Raw genomic sequence first — 18590 nt, 5'->3', positions numbered from 1 at the left:
CCTGTTCGCAAGCGTAGCGCTATCCGTCTGTGCCGACTTGCAACTGAGCTCCGATGTTGCGCCAATGATTGTTGAATCGCTGGCGTTGGCAACATTTGCTGCCAGCGCGCTGCTCGCTTGCCCCTCCGCATTGGTTGCGTCAACATTTCTGGTCGTTAGCTCAGTTATGCTCGCATTATTATTGCGTTTTGTTTTGCTCGCTGCTTCGACGTTTGTTTTGACTGTTGCTTCGCCATGCTGCCCACTCGCTGCCGCTGCTGCTGCCGCTGCTGCTGCTGGCTCGCTCTGGCAACATGTTGCGGCATCATTTTTGCTGCCAGCCTCGGCTGCTGCGTTGGCAGCACGGTCATCGTGTGTCGGCGGCTCCTGACTCGATACAGTCGATGCTGTGCTTGTATCCATTGTTGTGCTAGCTAATGCGTTTTCCTCGTTGGCCTTGGGCTTTTCTGCTTTTTGTTCGTTCTCTTCTTCTTCTTGTTGTTGTTTATTCTTATCCACCTTCGGGGTCAGGCCAATTGCTGGTGTCAGCATCTCAGATTTATCAGCCTCTGGCTGCATACCACACATATCCTGCAAGTTGTTGAAAATTCAAGTGAATTAATACAAATTTTGTTGTAAATTTTATAAGAAATATAGTAAAAAAAATTAATGTTGCTAAAAATTAAATAAATAATACAAATTAAATAATAATAAATAAATGTGTGAATAAAAATGTAATTTGTGTTTAAGTATATTATGACTCTTGTTAGGGAGTGAAAAGAGAGTATATTCGTTTTCGGTTCATTTGTCTGTCTGTATATGTATTTAATATAAAATGTTAAACCTGTGGGCGTGGCAGCTATTATATTAAATTATTTGTGATTTCCTCTAGAGTTAGATCTTGGTATGGCCAAACCGAAATTATTTATTTTATTTAAACTTCACTTATTATTCCCACTTTAAAGGGTATTATGCAGTCGTTCAAGCCCAATTTCCTTACTTTCTCACCTGCTTACGGCGTCAAATAAGAAGATTTCAATTTGTACTTAACCTACTTTCTTGGAAGTCCTATGGTTCTAAGTCTATTTTTATCAAAATTAAATCCTTACCTTATTTTGCAGATCCTGTGATTTTTCGGGCTCTGCCACGCCTACAATCATCTCTGGCTGTGGCAATAAGCTCGAATTCTCGCTGCGTGCATCGTAAAAGACATCATCGTCGTCCACTTCGGGTGCAGCTTTAGCTGCATCCACTGTCCCACTGCTCTTGACTCCTTCCTCAGCTGCCGTTGGCGACTCCGTTGCCACAGCTGCCTCGGTTTCCTTGACCGTGCCCAGACTACTCTTGGCAGAGGTATGATCCACGAGTGTTGGGGTTTCGCTGGCCTCACTCTCCAAGGACCTGGACTTGGTGTCGTCACGGAGTCCCTCCATGTTGGCCTTCAGCTCCTGCAGATCCGAGTAGGTGGCCGGAGAGGGTGGCGGCGGCGCGGGTATGTCCTTGCGACGGGAGCTGGGCGGCGGATTGCTGCCACTCGAGTGCGACTTGCCGCTATTGGTGCGATGATGCTTTTTGCCCGACGAACCCGACGTCCCAGAAGTTCCAATGGTTGCCTCACTGGCGGCTGCCGGAGCACTGCGATCTCGTCGCTCTCGTGGCTCCGTTTCCTTGTGCTTTGCCCGCTGCTTGCTGCTCTTGGGCTCCTCCTCGGAAATGCCCAGGCCTTGCCACTTGGGCACGGCGCCCGTAGAAGAGGCAACGAGTCGATCCAGCGACGGATACTCCCGCCTCTCCGTGGGCTGTGGCTTGCGAGTGCTGGGCGTGTGTGGCGCCTTCTCCGCTGGCTGCTTCTTCGACTGATTCTGTAAGCTGGTCCTGGGCGCCGGCGTTGGCTTAGCAGCGCTGCTGCCACGCCCCTTGCTCAATGGTAATGTTGTTATGATTGGCCCCGCCTCCAGCGGCTCGGAGTGTGCTGTGTGCGTGGGACTCAGTCTGGAATGGTTGTTGTTGTTATTGCTGCTGCTGTTGTTGTTGTTGTTGTTGTTGTTGTTGCTGCTGTTTCTGTGTCCACGACGTGTGGACTCCAAGCTATTGTTGCGCTGCATCTCCGACTGATAGATGCTGCGCTTCACATCGTTCACATGCTTGAAGAAGTCCATGGCGTATTTGTTCTGCTTGAGATCCAATTGCTGCGGCTGCTCCGGCACGGATGCCGTCTGCTTGTAGCCGCTGGGCTCAGTTGGTCCACTCGATGGCAAGGTGCCGGCTGCAGTTTTCCGCGGAATGCCGCTGCTGCCCCCGCGCGCCATCGAGCCATAGATGTCATCGAAGTCCGAGCTGAAGTAGCTCGAGGAGCAGTCGCAGTTGCGGCACTCATAGCGACTGTTATCCGAGTTGCTGCAGCGCTCCGCCGGAGCTCGACTCGCCGACTCCAGTCCAGCGCTCATGACGCCATCGAAGCTGCAACGCCGACAGTCGTAGGCCACGCGGCAGTTCTCCGTGCTGCCAAAGAGACGACGCTGATGCGCACCCGAGTTGGACGAGGAGAACAGGCCCGATCTGTGGGGATAGCGCGTGTAGCGCTGCGAATTGTCGCTGCTGCGCAGCGAGAACTCGCTCAGTATGGAGGCCTTCGAGTCGCTCTTGTACATCTGCGACTCGAACTGATCCACCAGAATCTGTGAGCCGCCAATGGGCCGGCTGGCAGCATACATCAGCGGATGCAGCGGCTGCCCGGCCACGCCCTCGATGGCATAGTAAATGTCACCTGTGGCCGGCGCGGCAAACACATTCGCCTCCAGACGCGCCATTGTGTTGTATTTGTGGTAGGGCAGTGAGTCGCTGGACGAGGAGGATTTTGTATTGATGCGATGCACAGAGTTGGCCACGCCCACACTCACACCACCGCCGCCACCGACGCCGCCACCTCCTCCACCATTCTGATAGCCCACAATGTAGCCCTGCGGCGGCAGGTGGGCGCGTCGCGGTGTCACCTGCGCCAGCAGCAAACCTCCACCCACGGCATAATGATTTGTTAACGGATGACTGGACAGATTGGGCTGGTAAGACTTTTGATGTGGCTGATATTGATTGAAGCCATAAGCTGGTTGTTGCTGTTGCTGTTGCTGCTGATGATGGTGATGTTGTTGGTGTTGTTGTTGTTGTTGTTGCTTGTGATGTTGCTGCTGCTGCTGCTGCTGCTGCTGCTGTTCGGTTATTGTTGCTGTTGTTGCTGCGGCCGTTGTCGTCGAGGACTTCTGGAACTGCAATATCGGATTGTATTCACCCGTAATGGCCACCGGCGTTGTTTCGATTTTATATACGCCCGGATTATTTGGATTGTACGACTGAAATTCCAATATGTGCGCAGCAGGCAGTGCTCGAGCTGACGCTGCCGACGCCTGCTTCTCGTTGGCCGCCTCCTGCTGCGAGGGCTCCGCCTCAATCAGGCAATATTTGCAATTCTCATCGCTGCACTGCTGCATGCACAGCTCGCAGTCGGCATAGACGCCAGCATCCGGCAAGCTCTGCTGATGCTGATGCAGATGCTGACTCTGACTCTTGCTCTGGCTCAGGCTTTGACTCTGACTCTGACTCTGGCTCTGCATCTCATCATCAGATTGGACAGTTGGAGCTGCTTTACCGGCGCTGCCTTTGTGCTTTGGCGTTTCCTTGAAGAAGATCTCTTCGTAAATGTTCTCCTCGCTGCGCGTGTGCAGCTTGCTCTTGCCGCTGCTGCTGCCGCTGGGCGCATCGGGCGCACTGCGCTGCTTGTCCAGCTTCTTGGAGCTCTTGAGGCCCTCCTTGAGCAGATAGTAATTAAAGCTTTTGATGCCAATTTCGCCGCGCAGCAGACGACGCCCAATGGGCACCTTGACCGTCGCCTCGGAGTTCTGCGCGGAGCTGCGCACCGAATAGATCTCATCCTGGTCGCTCGCGCCGCGTCCCAGTTTCACTTCCGCCTCCAGATATTGCTTGCGGCTGTGCTGCTGCTCCTTGCGCGCTCGCGTCTCGTTCGCCTTCGCCGTGAGCTGCTGCAGATGCAGCTGCGCGCCCTTCCGACTGTTGTCCAGGCTGAGATTCCGCTTCTGCTTCGAGACGCGCTTTTGGCTGGCGGCCTTCTTATCGTTCTTATCGGCCAGGCTGCGCTCCAGGCTGAGCACACGGCGCGGCAGGCTGCCCTCCTTGAAGGCCCTGCTCGCTGCCTGCTCGTTGTCCGAGCTGCTCGAGTCGAACTCGTACTCCAAGCCGACGTTGCCGCTGCTGCTGTTGGCGGCCTTGAGTGGCGCATTCATCGCATACTTGAGAAAGTCCTTGGTCAACTGGCTGCGTTTGCCCAGCGAGCTGCTGCTGGCCACCTGCTGCGCTGCAGCCTCCGCGCAGAGTTTGTAGTCGCCCGAGGACTTGCCCGAAATGCTGCTGCGGCGCAGCGGATTGGCCAAGTGGCTGATGTCCTCGGTGTAGGCCGGATCATCGTAGATGCGATCACGCACAGCCGCCGAGCGATCCTTTGACTGGGCAATTAAAGAGATATAAATTAGTGAGAAATGATTGCTTATACAGGTAGCCAAGGAGTTGTCAATTCCTACCTTGATTTTGATTTTCTTGCGACTGCGATGCGGCGTGGTTACATCCGTTAGCTTGAGTATCTTTGGTCTAATTGGGCGTTTCGTTAACTTGGCCCGATCGTTCACCATGTCCAGAAAGGCTTCCGTTGCCATTGTTGTTAATCAATTTACAAATTGCTTCTATAGACACTAGAGCAGGTTATAGAGAAGTGGAAACATAGAGACTATTTTGAATAGGTATATTTCAGTAGCTGTTAAAATTCTGGTAATTCAATAATTTTTTATTTATTTTAATTTTTAAATATTAAAGATGAGTTGCCATTTAAATAAAAATATATTACTATATTTTATTTTTATCTTTTTTTATATTTTTTAATTTTTATTATATATATTTTTTTTATTAAATTATGTTTATATGTATATGTATATTTTTAATTTTATGTATATTTTTAATTATTTTTATTTTTATTTTTAATGAAATTTACAATTTTAATAATACACATATTTTATAATTTTTATTTAATTAAAAATATATTTTTTTAAATTTTTTAATTTTATAAAAATATATTATTATTTATATGAAATATTTACAATTTTTATTTTTATTTATTAAAATTAAATTTTATATGATTCCCATTTTTTTCTTTCTATTTTCTAATTCTTTTTTTATATTTTATTTTTATTAAATTATGTTATATTTTTATTTATTTTTATTTTGATTTTTAATGAATAAAAATTTAAATAATACATATGTTTATTTTTATTTTTCAACTATAAATTATCTTTTGGCTTCTTCATAAGCAGTTAGCAAAAAACAAAGAATAAATTAAAGTAGCTCCAACTCGCTTATCCATATGCATTTTTTTACGTTTGTTTAATTGTTAATTTTTCAATTTATATATTTACACTTGACTTTTAAATAGAATTAAAAATAATGCATTATCGTAAATTGTAAATTGTATATATTTTATTTTAATTTATTTTGCTAACTATAATTTCATATACAATTTCAAATTCTAGAATAGTTATATGCACTATATAGATTATTTGTGTATACATTTGCAGTTTATTTTGATTTTATTACAACTAATAGATAACTGTTATATGGCTGCTCATTCATCTTGGCTTCTTTATGATATTTGCTTTACTTTTGTGCGTTTGCTCTGCGCGCACATTGCGCCTGGTTAAGCGAATATGCTTAGGGTGTGGCTGTAGTAAAACTTATCAAGCGTATTTAACAATTTGTGGGCACTTGAATGAGTTTGGGATTATCATAATATAATCAACATTATAAAACTTTAAATTTGTCTGAATTTGACTTTAATGCAATTTGTTTGCCAGCAAAAGCTGAAGAATTTTAAAGCTTTCGTAGTTTTTTTTTTAGCACAAAAACATATGTGTGTATATATGTATGTACACATGTATGTATATTTATGTGTATTAAATTTTTTGTTTATTTTAAATGTTTAGAGTGCAATTTTAAGTAGCCTACTCTTTGGCTTATTGAGCGCAGCTCAAGAAAATTGTGATTTTGGATTTTTAGTTCACTTCGAGAGCGAGCAAAAACAACTTGTCACCATATTGTGCACTATTGATTAGAAATGATTGAAGAGCGAGCATAATTTGATTATAAATTTTCACGAGAAGCCAAGCGAAATGCAGAGTAGTGTCGAGAAAACTTAAAAAACAATCAATTGTTTTAGTAATTAAAACACAAACTTCAACTTGGGCTAATCAAATTTGATGTACTTATTTACTATATTTTCTGATATATTTTTTTTTTATGAAACACTCACACGCACACACACACGCACACACACTCACACTCGTTTACTATGTAACATGTACACTCAGCAGCGCCTAATGGCATTCATCTTCGAGTTGCGAACCGAAAGGCTACGAACGCAGCGTACGTTCCATGCAAACTGAATAACATTTACTTTGCGGCAATGCCAAAAGCTTTTTTCAAAAAAAAAAAAAAAAAAACACACACACACACACATACACACTAATAGACACATATATATGTGTGTCTGTGTATATGTGTAAACGGAAGAGCCAACAATTTGAAAACACACTTTTCAGCACCTATTCAGACAAGCTGATGAAAAAGCTCCGAAATGTCAGTTTGGTGCAGCAAATGTGCCAGATTCGCCAAAAGTCGCCAATTTCCTTGATGCTGGCACATAGTGAAAGTGAGCAGAGCAAGTTAACTCTCTGGCTCTTCCTCTTGCTCTCTCTGTTTGCTCAGGCAGAGTGGCGCAGGCGCTAGAATTGTTCAATCTAGTTGTTGTTGCTGTCATTTGCATTGTGTTGTGGCATGCAGCAAACAGCATCCCTTGACTGGAACTAACTATAATAATAGATTAGGAACTAAACTGACTCGAAATCTATCTAAAGATTATAGTCAAGCTAAGTCTTGCCGCCCGCGCGTACCTTCACTAGCGCATCAGGTCGTAACCCTATTAGCCACAGCATCTCATTAGCCAAAACATTGAAATGGCTCTTATAGTGAATGTTGCCGAAGGACTCGGCCGACTACTTTCTCCTACTCGACTATGTGGCGCATGCCAATTGACAGATGTTATGGAATATTGTGAATTGTTGATTGTTGAAATTGTCGTCGGTTTGTTTTAGCACGTGTTTCACACACTACGCACACGCACACACACGCACACACACACACACGCACACGGCATACGCTGCACAATTGTAGCCGGCAACATGTTGCTGAGTTTGCGTGGGCGAAGCGTGAGACCCACGTGTGCGTGCTGCATGTGTGTGTGTGAGTGTGTGAGTAGAGTTGTTATTCCTTTTGCATATTATACACATACATATTTATTTATTTATATATATTTCATTTAAACATCTTGATACTTTACTTAACAAAAGGGCAGAGAAATCATATTTGCAACCTTGGCTGATTTCACATTATCCTTGAGGCCAACTCTGAGGTTTCTTACTCGTTCGCAACGTAAAAGGAGTATATAGGGCTGATGCTCAACTGAAACTTGCTTATTGTCCTTTTATTTATCGTTGTTAAAGCTAAAGAGTTAAAGTTTTAAAAGCATGATCCGTAAAGGTCTTTCAATAAAATTTTATTGTTTATGTTAATGTTAATATTAAGCATGTCAAATGGGGAATCACAAAATGTTTGATCTTTGGATTATAGTTGCTCGGATATACATATACATATATACGTCATTATATAGAGCTGGCAAATCGGTTTCAACGAACCCTTCATTCAAAATTTATAAAGTTTATATTTGCTTATTTGTAATGTAAACGAGTATCATGCAGTCAGTTAAGCTGCACTACAACATTTTCACTTGTTATTCCTTGTATTGGCTTAATGCTGAATGGGCAAACTTTTTTAATTAAAAACTTTAAGTATTTCTGTGTTTTTGATACACATTTATTCTTATTATGGAAGGTTGACCAATATGAAATCAGCAAGAGCAAGTCTTGTGTGGCAGCCAGTTATATATATCATAAATATACGAATCAGGGGAACATCATATACATACATACCTAATATACATCATATGTATGCATCACCGACATACATCATATATACATTACAAATCAAATATATACACAATTTTCATATATGTTCATCATGTCTGTATTAACAATTCATCATATATACTTCCTGAATACCTCACACACACCTCATATATTTTCTACATGATTTCTATACATTATATGAACATACATCATATATCTCATAATCTATCATCATCATATCTCATAACAATTGATCATATATACTTCCTGAATACCTCACACATACATCATATATTTCTACATGATTTCTATACATTATATGAACATACATCATACATCTCATAATACATCAACATGCGTATCATATCACGCAAACATCATACATACATCATTCAAGCTTTCTCAATGAGTTTTGTGTCACTTTTACCTCAAATATGTTACATTACGAATGATGTTTGAATGCATCAAGAACTCGATGAATGGATGATTACAGAACAAGTTCAGATGGAACCCCTTTACTTTCTTGTAATGCTAACAATTTGGCTGCCACTCATCCTGTACACCCTGAAACGTCAGCTCGATAGCCTGAAGCGACGACGCCAAATGCTCAACATTAAGAAATTGCAATTGGAGGTGCGGCGGAATCTGAAGCGGGAGCAACTGACGTTCGATGTGGCGCGAAGTATTTTGCATGCCAGCATGCTGGAGAGTGGGGCCAGCCGGGTGAGGCAGATAGAGCAGCTGGCGGATCTGCAGAGTCTACATCAGGAGATCAACGGGCAGCTGGCGGAGCTGGATGTTGCGCTAAATTCTTATCGGATTTCCGAATAAATTCAATCAAGTCAGCGAAAGTCACAGAAAATTAATAGTTCTTCGATTTAAGAGTAAATAAATATGATACACATTATTTTGAGAATAATTTGTTAAACCACAACAATGCAAGGGAGAACGTAAATGTCTAAACCTAAAAGGCTGCTACGATGTACGAGATGTACGATGTACCTTTAGGGCTTCATGAAGCCGCGCGACCAGTTCTTGACCATCGGCTTTGGCTTACTCAACTTCTCGAACTCGTCCGCCTGCATCTGTTCGGACAGCTTCCGCTGGTTCTCACGAAATTGGACAATGGGCTCCTCAAACTGATTATAATATTGAAGCACCTCACGTACATCGTCCACGTCGCTGCTTCCGAGTACGCTCAGGAAAGAGATTAGATCAAACAAAGTGGTGTCATCGTCGTTGCCGGACCAACGGGGTATCGAGAATGTATTGGCCGGATGCATTTTGGTCGAGTTTTTGTCCCAATCAACGACAACCACACGCTTCAGATCACGGTTTAGATTGTCAAGATTCTTCACATGGTGACCCCCCACAAAGTGGGTCGAATCGCGGACCAGCCGGTACATGATATATCCGCTGGGATCGAGAGCGTCGAGCAGTGGAAAAACAGTCATTCCCTGTTCGGCCGTATAGACAACGATCTCGAAATACTTGGAGCACTCTCTCAAGAAAACATCGACGCCTGGACGTTTTTTAAAACGCCATCCCGTTTGATAGGTCCAATCAGGATGGATCAGCAAGTCCTTGACCTCAAGTACCAAAGTGTAGGGCGGCTGAATATACGGCGCCTGCAGTGGATCAGGCAATAATTTTTGACTTGAGGGCTCCTGGATGAACCTCTGAAAATGATTCAACGACTTAAAAGTACGCGCCATGTATTGCTGAACCAATGGCAATGAACTGAACTCATCTGCCAATTCGTTTCCTTGTTCATCAAGCGACGGCTTGCCAAAGAAGTAAATTGCCCAAAACGAAAATATCACACCTCCTATACCAAAGACCCCAAACCCTATTTTCATACGCTTCCAGGCCCGCTCCATTTCTCTAAGCTCTTCCTCTTCCTCACGCTTACGTCTGTCCCGGCTGGCCTCATCATCCAGCTCCATGGATGTCTGAGGAAACAATTTCGATAATATCTGCGTCGATGTTTTCTCGCAGGTGGAGTAGCGCCTATGGATCAAATGCACCAGATGTGGTGGCTCCAACCCATTGGAGTGGAGATTACAACGTGAGCAGACCATTCGCTTCTCTGTGCACCCAATTGCTGCCTGCGTGTGCAGCATGACGCTGTTAATCATCGTCTGCCATAGGCCGGAAGTTAATGCCCGTGAGGTATTTACGAGCTTGCGACTGAAGCGTGTGCCTCCGTACAGCATCCGCCCTAGTGCGATTGGAGTCATTTGCAAATTGCAACGTTTGTCTGCAGATTCAAATAAATGAATTATTTAGATTTTCCAATTTACGAAATGGCCACTGAAAAATTTGACATTTTTGTTTAAATCAGCCGAGGAATTTTTCTGTAATTTGTTGACTTTCAAATGGACACTAATCGATGACAAAAAAAAGTACGCATACTGCTTGCTACAAAACTTGTAAGTTTAAAAATATATACTATTTTTCGAATTGCGCGGGCTACAGGTTGCCAAAACAAACGCCAGTGCTGCCAGCTCTTTGCTTTCTTTTGCTAGGCCCTACCACATCGATAAATTATCATAACACTGGCAGCTGATAGTATCGTAAATAGGAGAAGGACAAACAATAACAAACATTATAAGCGCTACCAGATCGTCAAATTATGATGAGAGTGGTAGATGAAAATATCGAATAAGAAGAAGAAAGCTTATAAAAAACAATACAACAAAGGACAAGTAATTTTGCAAAATTATAATAAAATAGCACAAATACATATTTTTTTAGGTATAAATATTTGTCTTATGAAATATTTATATAAAGCAGTTAAAGTTAAACAACTCAAAGCGACGAAACACAACAAAAGTAGAAGAAGCCCAAGATTTATAATTGGGTTTCTCTTTACCGGTTTCGTGTTGAAAATAAAATAAGCTTCATATGGCGCCACCTCGGCACAGCGTTTTTGGAGGAAGTGGCGGCGGTGGAGGAGGTATGTGTAATATCTCAATAATAAATAAAAAACAAAAACTTAAATAATATGTTAAACAAATATTACAGGACGATCTGGTTTTGGTGGTCATGGAGGCGGTATGTATTAAAGATATAAAAGCTTAATAAATTTAAATTACTTAAAATATATTATTCCAGTACGTTCTGGCCGAGTTGATAACCGTTCACGTCGCAGTGGCGGCATGAATCGTGGTGCTGGTTCTGGTAATGATGATTTTGGAGGTAAGAGATTTGATTTATCTTTATATATTTCACATAATAAACTTTTTTGGCCTAGGCCTGAACATTGTCAACTGGTCTGAGATGCGTCTGCAACCGTTTCAGAAGAACTTTTACCAGGAGCATCCCAAGACTCGTAATCGTTCGCCAGAGGAAGTGGCTGCCTATCGCAGCCAACATCAGATCACAGTGCGTGGCATGGCGCCCAATCCCATTCGAAGCTTTGACGAAACATGCTTTCCAGACTATTGCATGAATGAGATACGACGTCAGCGGTACATAGAGCCCACACCGATTCAAGCCCAAGCATGGCCAATTGTTTTGTCGGGCAACAACCTGGTTGGCATAGCCAAAACAGGATCAGGCAAAACTCTCGCCTTTATACTGCCCGCCATAGTGCACATCAACGGTCAGCCGCCCTTGAAGCGTGGCGATGGCCCCATTGCACTCGTAGTAGCCCCCACCCGTGAGCTTGCCCAGCAAATTCAGACGGTGGCCAATGATTTTGGGTCCAGCTCGTATGTGCGGAATACATGCATCTTTGGCGGAGCACCACGTTCCAAGCAAGCGAGTGACTTGCAGAACGGGGTTGAAATAGTGATTGCCACGCCCGGTCGTCTGCTGGACTTTCTACAGAGCGGCACAACAAATCTGCGTCGATGTACATATCTCGTATTGGACGAGGCTGATCGCATGTTGGATATGGGCTTTGAGCCGCAGATACGCAAAATACTTAGCCAAATTCGACCAGACCGTCAAATACTAATGTGGAGCGCAACGTGGCCAAGGGAAGTACGTCAATTAGCCGAGGATTTTCTCGGTAACTATATACAGGTAAGTGAAAATTAGTTTTAGATAATAATACTATGTAATAACTCAACTCAAATCTAAAACAGATTAATATTGGATCACTGGAGCTGTCAGCCAATCACAATATACGACAATACGTGGATGTATGTGCGGAGCACGAGAAAGGATCCAAGTTAAAGGATCTGCTGTCACACATTTACGATCAGTCTGGGATGCCCGGAAAAATTATCATATTTGTAGCCACCAAGAAAAAGGTGGATGAGCTGGCTCGTTTCATCAACGCCTTCGGTGTTGGCGTCGGCTCCATACATGGCGACAAGTCCCAAATGGATCGGGATAATGTGTTGAATGACTTTCGCAGCGGTCGTGCCAACATCTTGGTGGCAACCGATGTGGCGGCCCGCGGCCTAGACGTGGATGGCATCAAGTATGTCATTAACTTTGATTTTCCCCAATCATCGGAGGACTATATACATCGGATCGGTCGCACCGGGCGCAAGCACTCAACGGGAACTTCGTATGCATTCTTTACACGAAAAAATGCCAAGTGTGCTCGCGCCCTGATTGAGATTCTGCGTGAGGCCAATCAGAATATAAATCCCGAGTTGGAGCACATAGCGCGCGATTCGGGTGGTGGCAGTGGGCGGAGTCGCGGCAATCGTGGATCTACCAGAAATTACAACGGTGGCGGTGGCGGTGGCGGTGGCGGTGGCAATCAGTCTTCCGGCGGATTCAATGCCATGAATGGTGGCAACGGATCATCCGGAAGATCCAACAATTTCAGCAACTTCCGTGGCAGCTACAATGCCTTTAGCGAGGGCGGCAATCACTTTGGCTCGACGAACAATGCCGGAAACAATTTCAATGCCAACCAGGGCCAAGGCCAAAGGAACTTTGGCTCCAACTCCGGCTCCGGCTCTGGCTTTTCGTACGGCAACAGATTCTCAAATTCGGCGCGCCATTAAGGTGAAATTGTTGAGCTTATCGCTAAGTTAGTATCAAATGTTTTCAGCTTCCATTCGTCTCACCTCATCTCTCGTCGCCCCATTCGTATTTAATGCCACTAAATATAATGACATGAAGATTTTAATCCTCAAAAATGAAAAATGATATACAAATAAAAAGAATGAACGGATTTTGTTTACAAGTGTCCCAAGGGCAGCGAAGCAAATAATTTAAAAACAGTTTACAAGAATACATATATTAATTACTACATGGGCGCATCGTTATTATAAATCAACAAATTGATATCTTAATGCTATTCGTGTTTTGTGTGTTGTTTGTGGATGTTGCTCTAAAACCTATGTTGATTATTTAGTTCTCTCTGCCCCAACGTCTCAAGCTTGAGGCGGTGTATGACGTGCACCTGGAATTCCGATTGAGTTCAGACTTAGTTATTGGCTCAATGCGGTTGTTGGCCAAGCATACTTACCCTTTTCCTTGTGCTTACGCACTTTGCTTGAGCGAGCACCGTTAGCCGTATTTTTAGCTGCAGTACCTGAATCGCACTTCTTGGATATTGTGCGCACCTGATTGCAGCTCTGATGACTGCCATCCTCGGATACCTTGACTTTATCCTCCCGTGTCATTTGGCCAGCTTTGCACTCCGACCAGGCGCCCTTCTCATAACGGCAAGCTAAGGTAAAGGAAATTGAGACAGGTGAGTATGATTGTAATTCAAGTGTTTTGGCTATTCAATTGAATATGAATTCTAGAAATGTATATGGCAATATAAACGAGGTGTGTTCGAAAGGCATCAAAATACAGAGTTCGCAAGTTTTTGGTTTAGATAGGGATTACCTTTTAAATACTTTTGAACACACCTCGCTGATAGCTTCATTTGCACTCACCTTTCCTGCACTTCTTCTGTACGGTGCGCGTGGGCAGACAGCTGGACTCGCCCTTCCTCAAAGTCATCGTACGCGTGCGCATATTGGTCTTGGCATCACAGTCCGTCCATGAGCTTGAAACATAACGACAGCTTTGTCCTAATTGAAAAAATATTAAATTATTTATTTTGTTGCAAATATATTTATATGATTTAATATAATGAGCATTTCACTAGAATCAAATGCATAATTATTAATTCTATAAATATAAATATATTTTTAATTAAGTAATCTATTTCCAGTGAATAAATAAAAATGTATGTATAAAATAATAAATAATTCAAAGAATTTCTGATTAGAGAGTGAGACCAAACAAGATACTATTGGCGTTAACTATACTACGGCAGTTATTTAATCTATGTTATTGAAATATGTTGTTAGATGATGGTTTATTTGAGGTCTATCAAATATATGTAACAAGTTTTTTTGATGAAACTATTTAGAAAATTTCACTTCAATGGTTACCAACTTTTTTGCAAATCATGAAGTAGGAATCTTATATTATTCAAATCCATTCCTAACTGGTGTTATCTTCTAAAAATTGGCTTAAATGTAGCTGTTAGATAAAATTAGAAAAAGGCAAATATCTTAAATCATTATGGATCTCTGGCAATTTCTATTGTTATTGCTCTCAATTGGTCAACCTGCATCAATGAAATTTTTAAATAAGAAGCATTTTTACTATAGCTCCTATCTATGATAGATTGTTACAGAATCTTCAAACTTTGCACTTACCATTGCCTTTCTCTGATGCCTTTGCCTTCGCTCCCGATCTCTTGCTCGCACGATGCTTATGCTGATGCTGCTGCTGCTGCTGCTGATGATCCTCGCCTTGCGGCTTTATCATGTGTCGCTGCAGCTGCAGCTGCTCCTTGCCAGTCGATGCTGATGATTTCTTGGAGCCCGGCTTGCGAGCACCAACCGCATCAGCGCGTTGCATTTGATTATTCGACTTGTTGGATTTCCTGTTGTTCTTCACGCGTTTATTTCCACCCGTTGTGGGAGTCGTTGCAGCTGGTATCAACTTATCCGGCTCGGCTTCACGCGCTGCACGCACCATCACATTCCCGGAGTAGCTTTTGAGGACCAAGCTGGCACCATTGGCCAGCTCTGTCAATGCTGCAGCATGGTTCTTGCCACCACCACCATGATGGCCATGGCCGTGACTCAATGATGTCTGCAGCGCCAATGCGGCCAACAGGCAGGGGACTAATGCCCGCAGAGTTATGCGAGTTGAAATCGACATTTCAGACCTGCTGGAAATATGATATGATGTTAGATATAAAGCTAATGAGCATGATGATGATGATGATCATATTGATTTCTGTGTGCTCCAGGCATTTTCAAATTTCATGGAGCCCGGATAACCTGAAAGCCCATAAATTGCGCGAGATTTTCTAAAAATAATATTCATTAGCTAAATCAAATCTGTTTATAAAAATATGGAAATAATAACATTATTTATATTTTATATATCATTGCACCAGAAATAAGCCAAAGGAAATCATGTTTGCTGCACATGTTCAACAGATGTGATCAACGGAGCTGCCATTATGGGAATGTTTTTATATGGATGCTGCTCTGAGCAGCTGCAGATGGATACCGAAAAAATAATCTGAATTTCAGAGGAACAATTTCAGTTGTTCATATTTGAGTTGTTCAAATGAAAATGATACTTGAAACTTGACTAAGTTGAGCTTGTTTACTTAAAGCTATACCCTCTGTGCAATATATATATCTTTCGCTCTGTATCCATCTCTCTCTCTCTCTCTCTCTTTTTCCATTGAAAGTTGTTTTCGGGTTAGGCCAAAGTTTTCAACTTTGTTGACTAGTTGCAAGTGCAAATTGTAAAAATGTTTTGTGGCCAGCTCTAGACTCTGGCACTTGTTCAGTTCGTGTTCTGTTCTGTTCGTTCGTTCGTTCGTTGTTTGTTTGCTTTAAGTTGTTGCTTTTGTTGCATTTGGAGAGCACTTAATTTATGCTTTTGTTGAAGCTTCAATGTTTTGGCTAGAGCCATGTCAAATGTTTTTTAGCTGAAATTTAGTTTATTAACTTTTTTGTTAACAACTAAAGAAGAAGAAAAACCAGCAGCTTTTCTGGTTACATAAAAGTGAGCTCTGTTGGGTACGTTGTTAAAGCTAAATGTTCACAAAGTTTTTCACATAAAATATATAAAGAGAAGTTGGAAAATAAAAAAAAATTACTAATTAGCAAAAATGAAATATAACAGAATTTGTAATAAACAAATAAATACAGTATTGCATATAAACTTAACAACTTTTCTGAGAAAATTTATAATAATTTTATTATTCAATTATTCAATTCAAATGTTAAGAATTTATTATTTTTGTATTTATTTTATATTTTTAATTAAAAATATGTATATTTTATTAAAGAAATTTTTTCGTTACCTTGAGCGAAAATTTGACGTTAATTATTTTTGTATTATATTTAAAATTTAATATAATAATTTAATCAGTTTTATATTTTATTTTTATTTTTGACATTCGTCTTTCTGTTTCATTATTTAAAAATTTTTTTATTTTTTTTTTTTTTTTTTAATAAATATTTATTTACCTCTAGTAAATATTTAAGTTTACTCATTATTTGTCCAATTCTAAAACATGACAAATGCAAAAATATTTTATACAAATTGTTTACACACAATTAGCTTAAAACAATTTAGAGTACTTTGGTCTTAAGTGCCCCACTAGGAGATGCTTGTACCTTGAACCCTGCTCGAGCTGCCTTTACAAAATACAAGCTTCTATCTTGCACACACACACCTACACACACACACATATGTGGATGGCATGATTCGAACTTTGTTTTGTTTATTTTGCAGCTCTATTGTTAACTGGGCTGGCTGTTTTCTTTGAAACTTTTTAGGACTATTGAAAAATTCACAAAGCATGAAAAGCACAACTGTCTTTTGCCAATATCCTGATAGATATACATACTTATATATGTATGTGTATCAATGGCCTTCCTCTGCCTCTTTTGTCTAGATTCCAACCCATTCATGTCTCCAATTGGCCTTCCTATTGTTGCTTAGCCTTAATGTTTTCCTCTCCCTTGTCATTTTACCTGGCCTCAGGCAGTTGCTATCGCTATCCGTATTGGATTACATGCAAGCAAGAGAAATCTCTATGCATCGATAACTTTTTCTGTTGGGAGACCAAGAAGGCCATGAGCACTGCATTTGTTTGTATAACCAGATGAAAGTCTATTTTCTCTTAAATAGGCCAGCGATGATCGTGCTTGCATTTGTTGCAGTCGGTAGAATTTTTGTATGTTTACTTTATGAACAATGGGCGGGGTTGTAGAACAGGTTGATCTATAGCCTCAGAATTGATTTGTAGTGTTTTAGTTTGTAAAAATAAGTCATATGGACTATTACTGATTGAATACATATACTCTGTATATAATTTATATAGGTATACAATTTTACATTCCAAGTCTTATCAAAAGATTTGTATAACAAATACATTTGAAATCCTCATATTCAGCATCTAAATACTTTATTAGCACATGGATGTAGTATTCATTTCAAATTCCAAGTCCTTCCAGCATGTCATAAGCAACAAAAAACCAATATACTCTGTTCACTTTGCGATCGAGCATTAACTCAATTTTTAATGCAACATATTTCAGCTCAGATCTAATCCAGTTAGCTTTCTTTAATTCTTCTTTGATTGAATTCCTTACATATATTTTCTTCCAGTTTGCTTTCCAGTTGGTCAAATTTGTTTTTTATTTACTTTACTCAAGAATTTCTTGTTTTTTTTTATGTTTTTTTTTTTTTTGCTTTGGCGCGCGCACCTTTAACAACAACACACAAAAACGACTCCAGAGAGAATACGAAAGAGAGCGAGAGAGAGGTAGATAAACACTCAAAAGGTTCACTGTTACCTGAAGTTAATGCACTCTGTTAATGTTTTGATTTTGTAAAGCTTTAAAACTCAATTAACAATACTATAAAAATAAAATTAGTTTTATTTCAAGACGCGTTGCCGCTGCCGCTGCCACTGCCGATCGACGTTGTCCAGAGCTGAGCGAGAACTGAGTGAAGCTGGCGGCGACGCGACGCGACGCTGCAACAAGCAACACTTGAAATACGAGAGGCAACAAAATAACTCAGCTTGCCACAACCACACAACCACACACACACACTCACACACACGCAATACACTGAGCGAAATAGCGAGTGAGATGAAGGCGAGATTGAGTATATATGTACATATGTATGTACACATGCATAGGATTATCTGTAATGATGAACTATTTTATATCTATCTATATTGGTTAATATATTTGTATATAAATACATATGTGTGCATGTATATAAATATATATTTTTCTTATCTGTAATATTTGTTATTGTAGTGCAATGTCCCAACAAGTGTCGCCAAGTAGCAGCAGCAGCAGCCTCTATTCATCCATATGATTGATGGAAAGTAAATGCATATTATTATTGATAAGACCAAAAGAGAATATATATTTATACATACATACATACATTATATTTATATAAATAAAAACCGCTTTAATTGCGCTGCGCTTATATAAAATCTTGTGAAAAATGAGGCAAAACGCAATTTTATAATTCGTTGATAAACATTTATTTTTATACAACAAA

The 18590-nt window shown here is 41.2% G+C and overlaps 4 protein-coding genes across 8 annotated transcripts in view; 1 reads left to right on the top strand and 3 right to left on the bottom strand.

The window, feature by feature from the left end:
- The window catches only part of RhoGEF3 (Rho guanine nucleotide exchange factor 3), a 32473-nt gene extending 25931 nt beyond the window's left edge, over positions 1 to 6542 (bottom strand). For 2 of the 4 annotated variants that reach the window (XM_018008327.2, XM_089468865.1), the window contains exons 1-3: positions 4569 to 4882; positions 1089 to 4493; positions 2 to 570 (exon numbers count right to left, since the gene is read on the bottom strand). In XM_018008327.2, coding sequence (XP_017863816.1) covers positions 2 to 570; positions 1089 to 4493; positions 4569 to 4700 — 4106 coding nt within the window. In that variant the 5' untranslated portion in view covers positions 4701 to 4882. Of the gene's footprint in view, position 1; positions 571 to 1088; positions 4494 to 4568; positions 4883 to 6343 lie in introns of those variants that run through there. The other 2 variants (XM_089468864.1, XM_089468863.1) reach the window with 2 other exon arrangements.
- Positions 6543 to 8916: 2374 nt separating this feature from the next.
- Positions 8917 to 10462, bottom strand: ttm2 (tiny tim 2). Its single transcript, XM_018008974.2, has one exon. It carries the CDS (start codon positions 10292 to 10294, stop codon positions 9059 to 9061), a length of 1236 nt encoding a protein of 411 aa, XP_017864463.1. The 5' UTR covers positions 10295 to 10462; the 3' UTR covers positions 8917 to 9058.
- Positions 10463 to 10678: 216 nt separating this feature from the next.
- LOC108614439 (ATP-dependent RNA helicase p62-like) lies at positions 10679 to 13197 on the top strand. The gene is made up of 5 exons (XM_018008565.2): positions 10679 to 11013; positions 11082 to 11111; positions 11172 to 11255; positions 11311 to 12086; positions 12149 to 13197. Exons 1-5 carry the CDS (start codon positions 10962 to 10964, stop codon positions 13025 to 13027), a joined length of 1821 nt encoding a protein of 606 aa, XP_017864054.1. The 5' UTR covers positions 10679 to 10961; the 3' UTR covers positions 13028 to 13197.
- Positions 13198 to 13247: 50 nt separating this feature from the next.
- LOC108614440 (midkine and pleiotrophin 2) lies at positions 13248 to 18050 on the bottom strand. Of its 2 annotated transcripts, none has more exons than XM_018008567.2 (5): positions 17864 to 18050; positions 14687 to 15204; positions 13913 to 14050; positions 13495 to 13698; positions 13248 to 13428 (listed from the first exon to the last, which is right to left on the bottom strand). In XM_018008567.2, the coding sequence occupies exons 2-5, from the start codon at positions 15195 to 15197 to the stop codon at positions 13400 to 13402; spliced, it is 882 nt and encodes a 293-aa protein (XP_017864056.1). In that variant the 5' UTR covers positions 15198 to 15204; positions 17864 to 18050; the 3' UTR covers positions 13248 to 13399. The 2 variants fall into 2 exon arrangements, with proteins under 2 accessions (XP_017864056.1, XP_089324992.1); XM_089468866.1 differs by having other exon boundaries at positions 14687 to 15207; positions 17864 to 18049.
- Positions 18051 to 18590: the final 540 nt, after the last annotated feature.

Source organism: Drosophila arizonae, chromosome 4, assembly GCF_054131065.1.
Source record: "Drosophila arizonae isolate 15081-1271.41 chromosome 4, UAZ_ARI_1.0, whole genome shotgun sequence".
Lineage (NCBI taxonomy): Eukaryota > Metazoa > Arthropoda > Insecta > Diptera > Drosophilidae > Drosophila > Drosophila arizonae.
The sequence above is the reverse complement of the archived record's forward strand: the minus strand, read 5'-3'. Positions and strand labels throughout refer to the sequence as shown.

Coding starts and splice junctions, on each gene's coding strand:
- ttm2 (XM_018008974.2), bottom strand. CDS start 10,294: ATGACTCCAATCGCACTAGGGCGGATGCTGTACGGAGGCACACGCTTC.
- LOC108614440 (XM_018008567.2), bottom strand. CDS start 15,197: ATGTCGATTTCAACTCGCATAACTCTGCGGGCATTAGTCCCCTGCCTG. Junction 13,699..13,912: donor ACAGAAGAAGTGCAGGAAAG/GTGAGTGCAAAT, acceptor CCTTTACCTTAG/CTTGCCGTTATGAGAAGGGC. Junction 13,429..13,494: donor GCGTAAGCACAAGGAAAAGG/GTAAGTATGCTT, acceptor TCGGAATTCCAG/GTGCACGTCATACACCGCCT.
- LOC108614439 (XM_018008565.2), top strand. CDS start 10,962: ATGGCGCCACCTCGGCACAGCGTTTTTGGAGGAAGTGGCGGCGGTGGA. Junction 11,014..11,081: donor AAGTGGCGGCGGTGGAGGAG/GTATGTGTAATA, acceptor CAAATATTACAG/GACGATCTGGTTTTGGTGGT. Junction 11,112..11,171: donor TTTTGGTGGTCATGGAGGCG/GTATGTATTAAA, acceptor ATATTATTCCAG/TACGTTCTGGCCGAGTTGAT.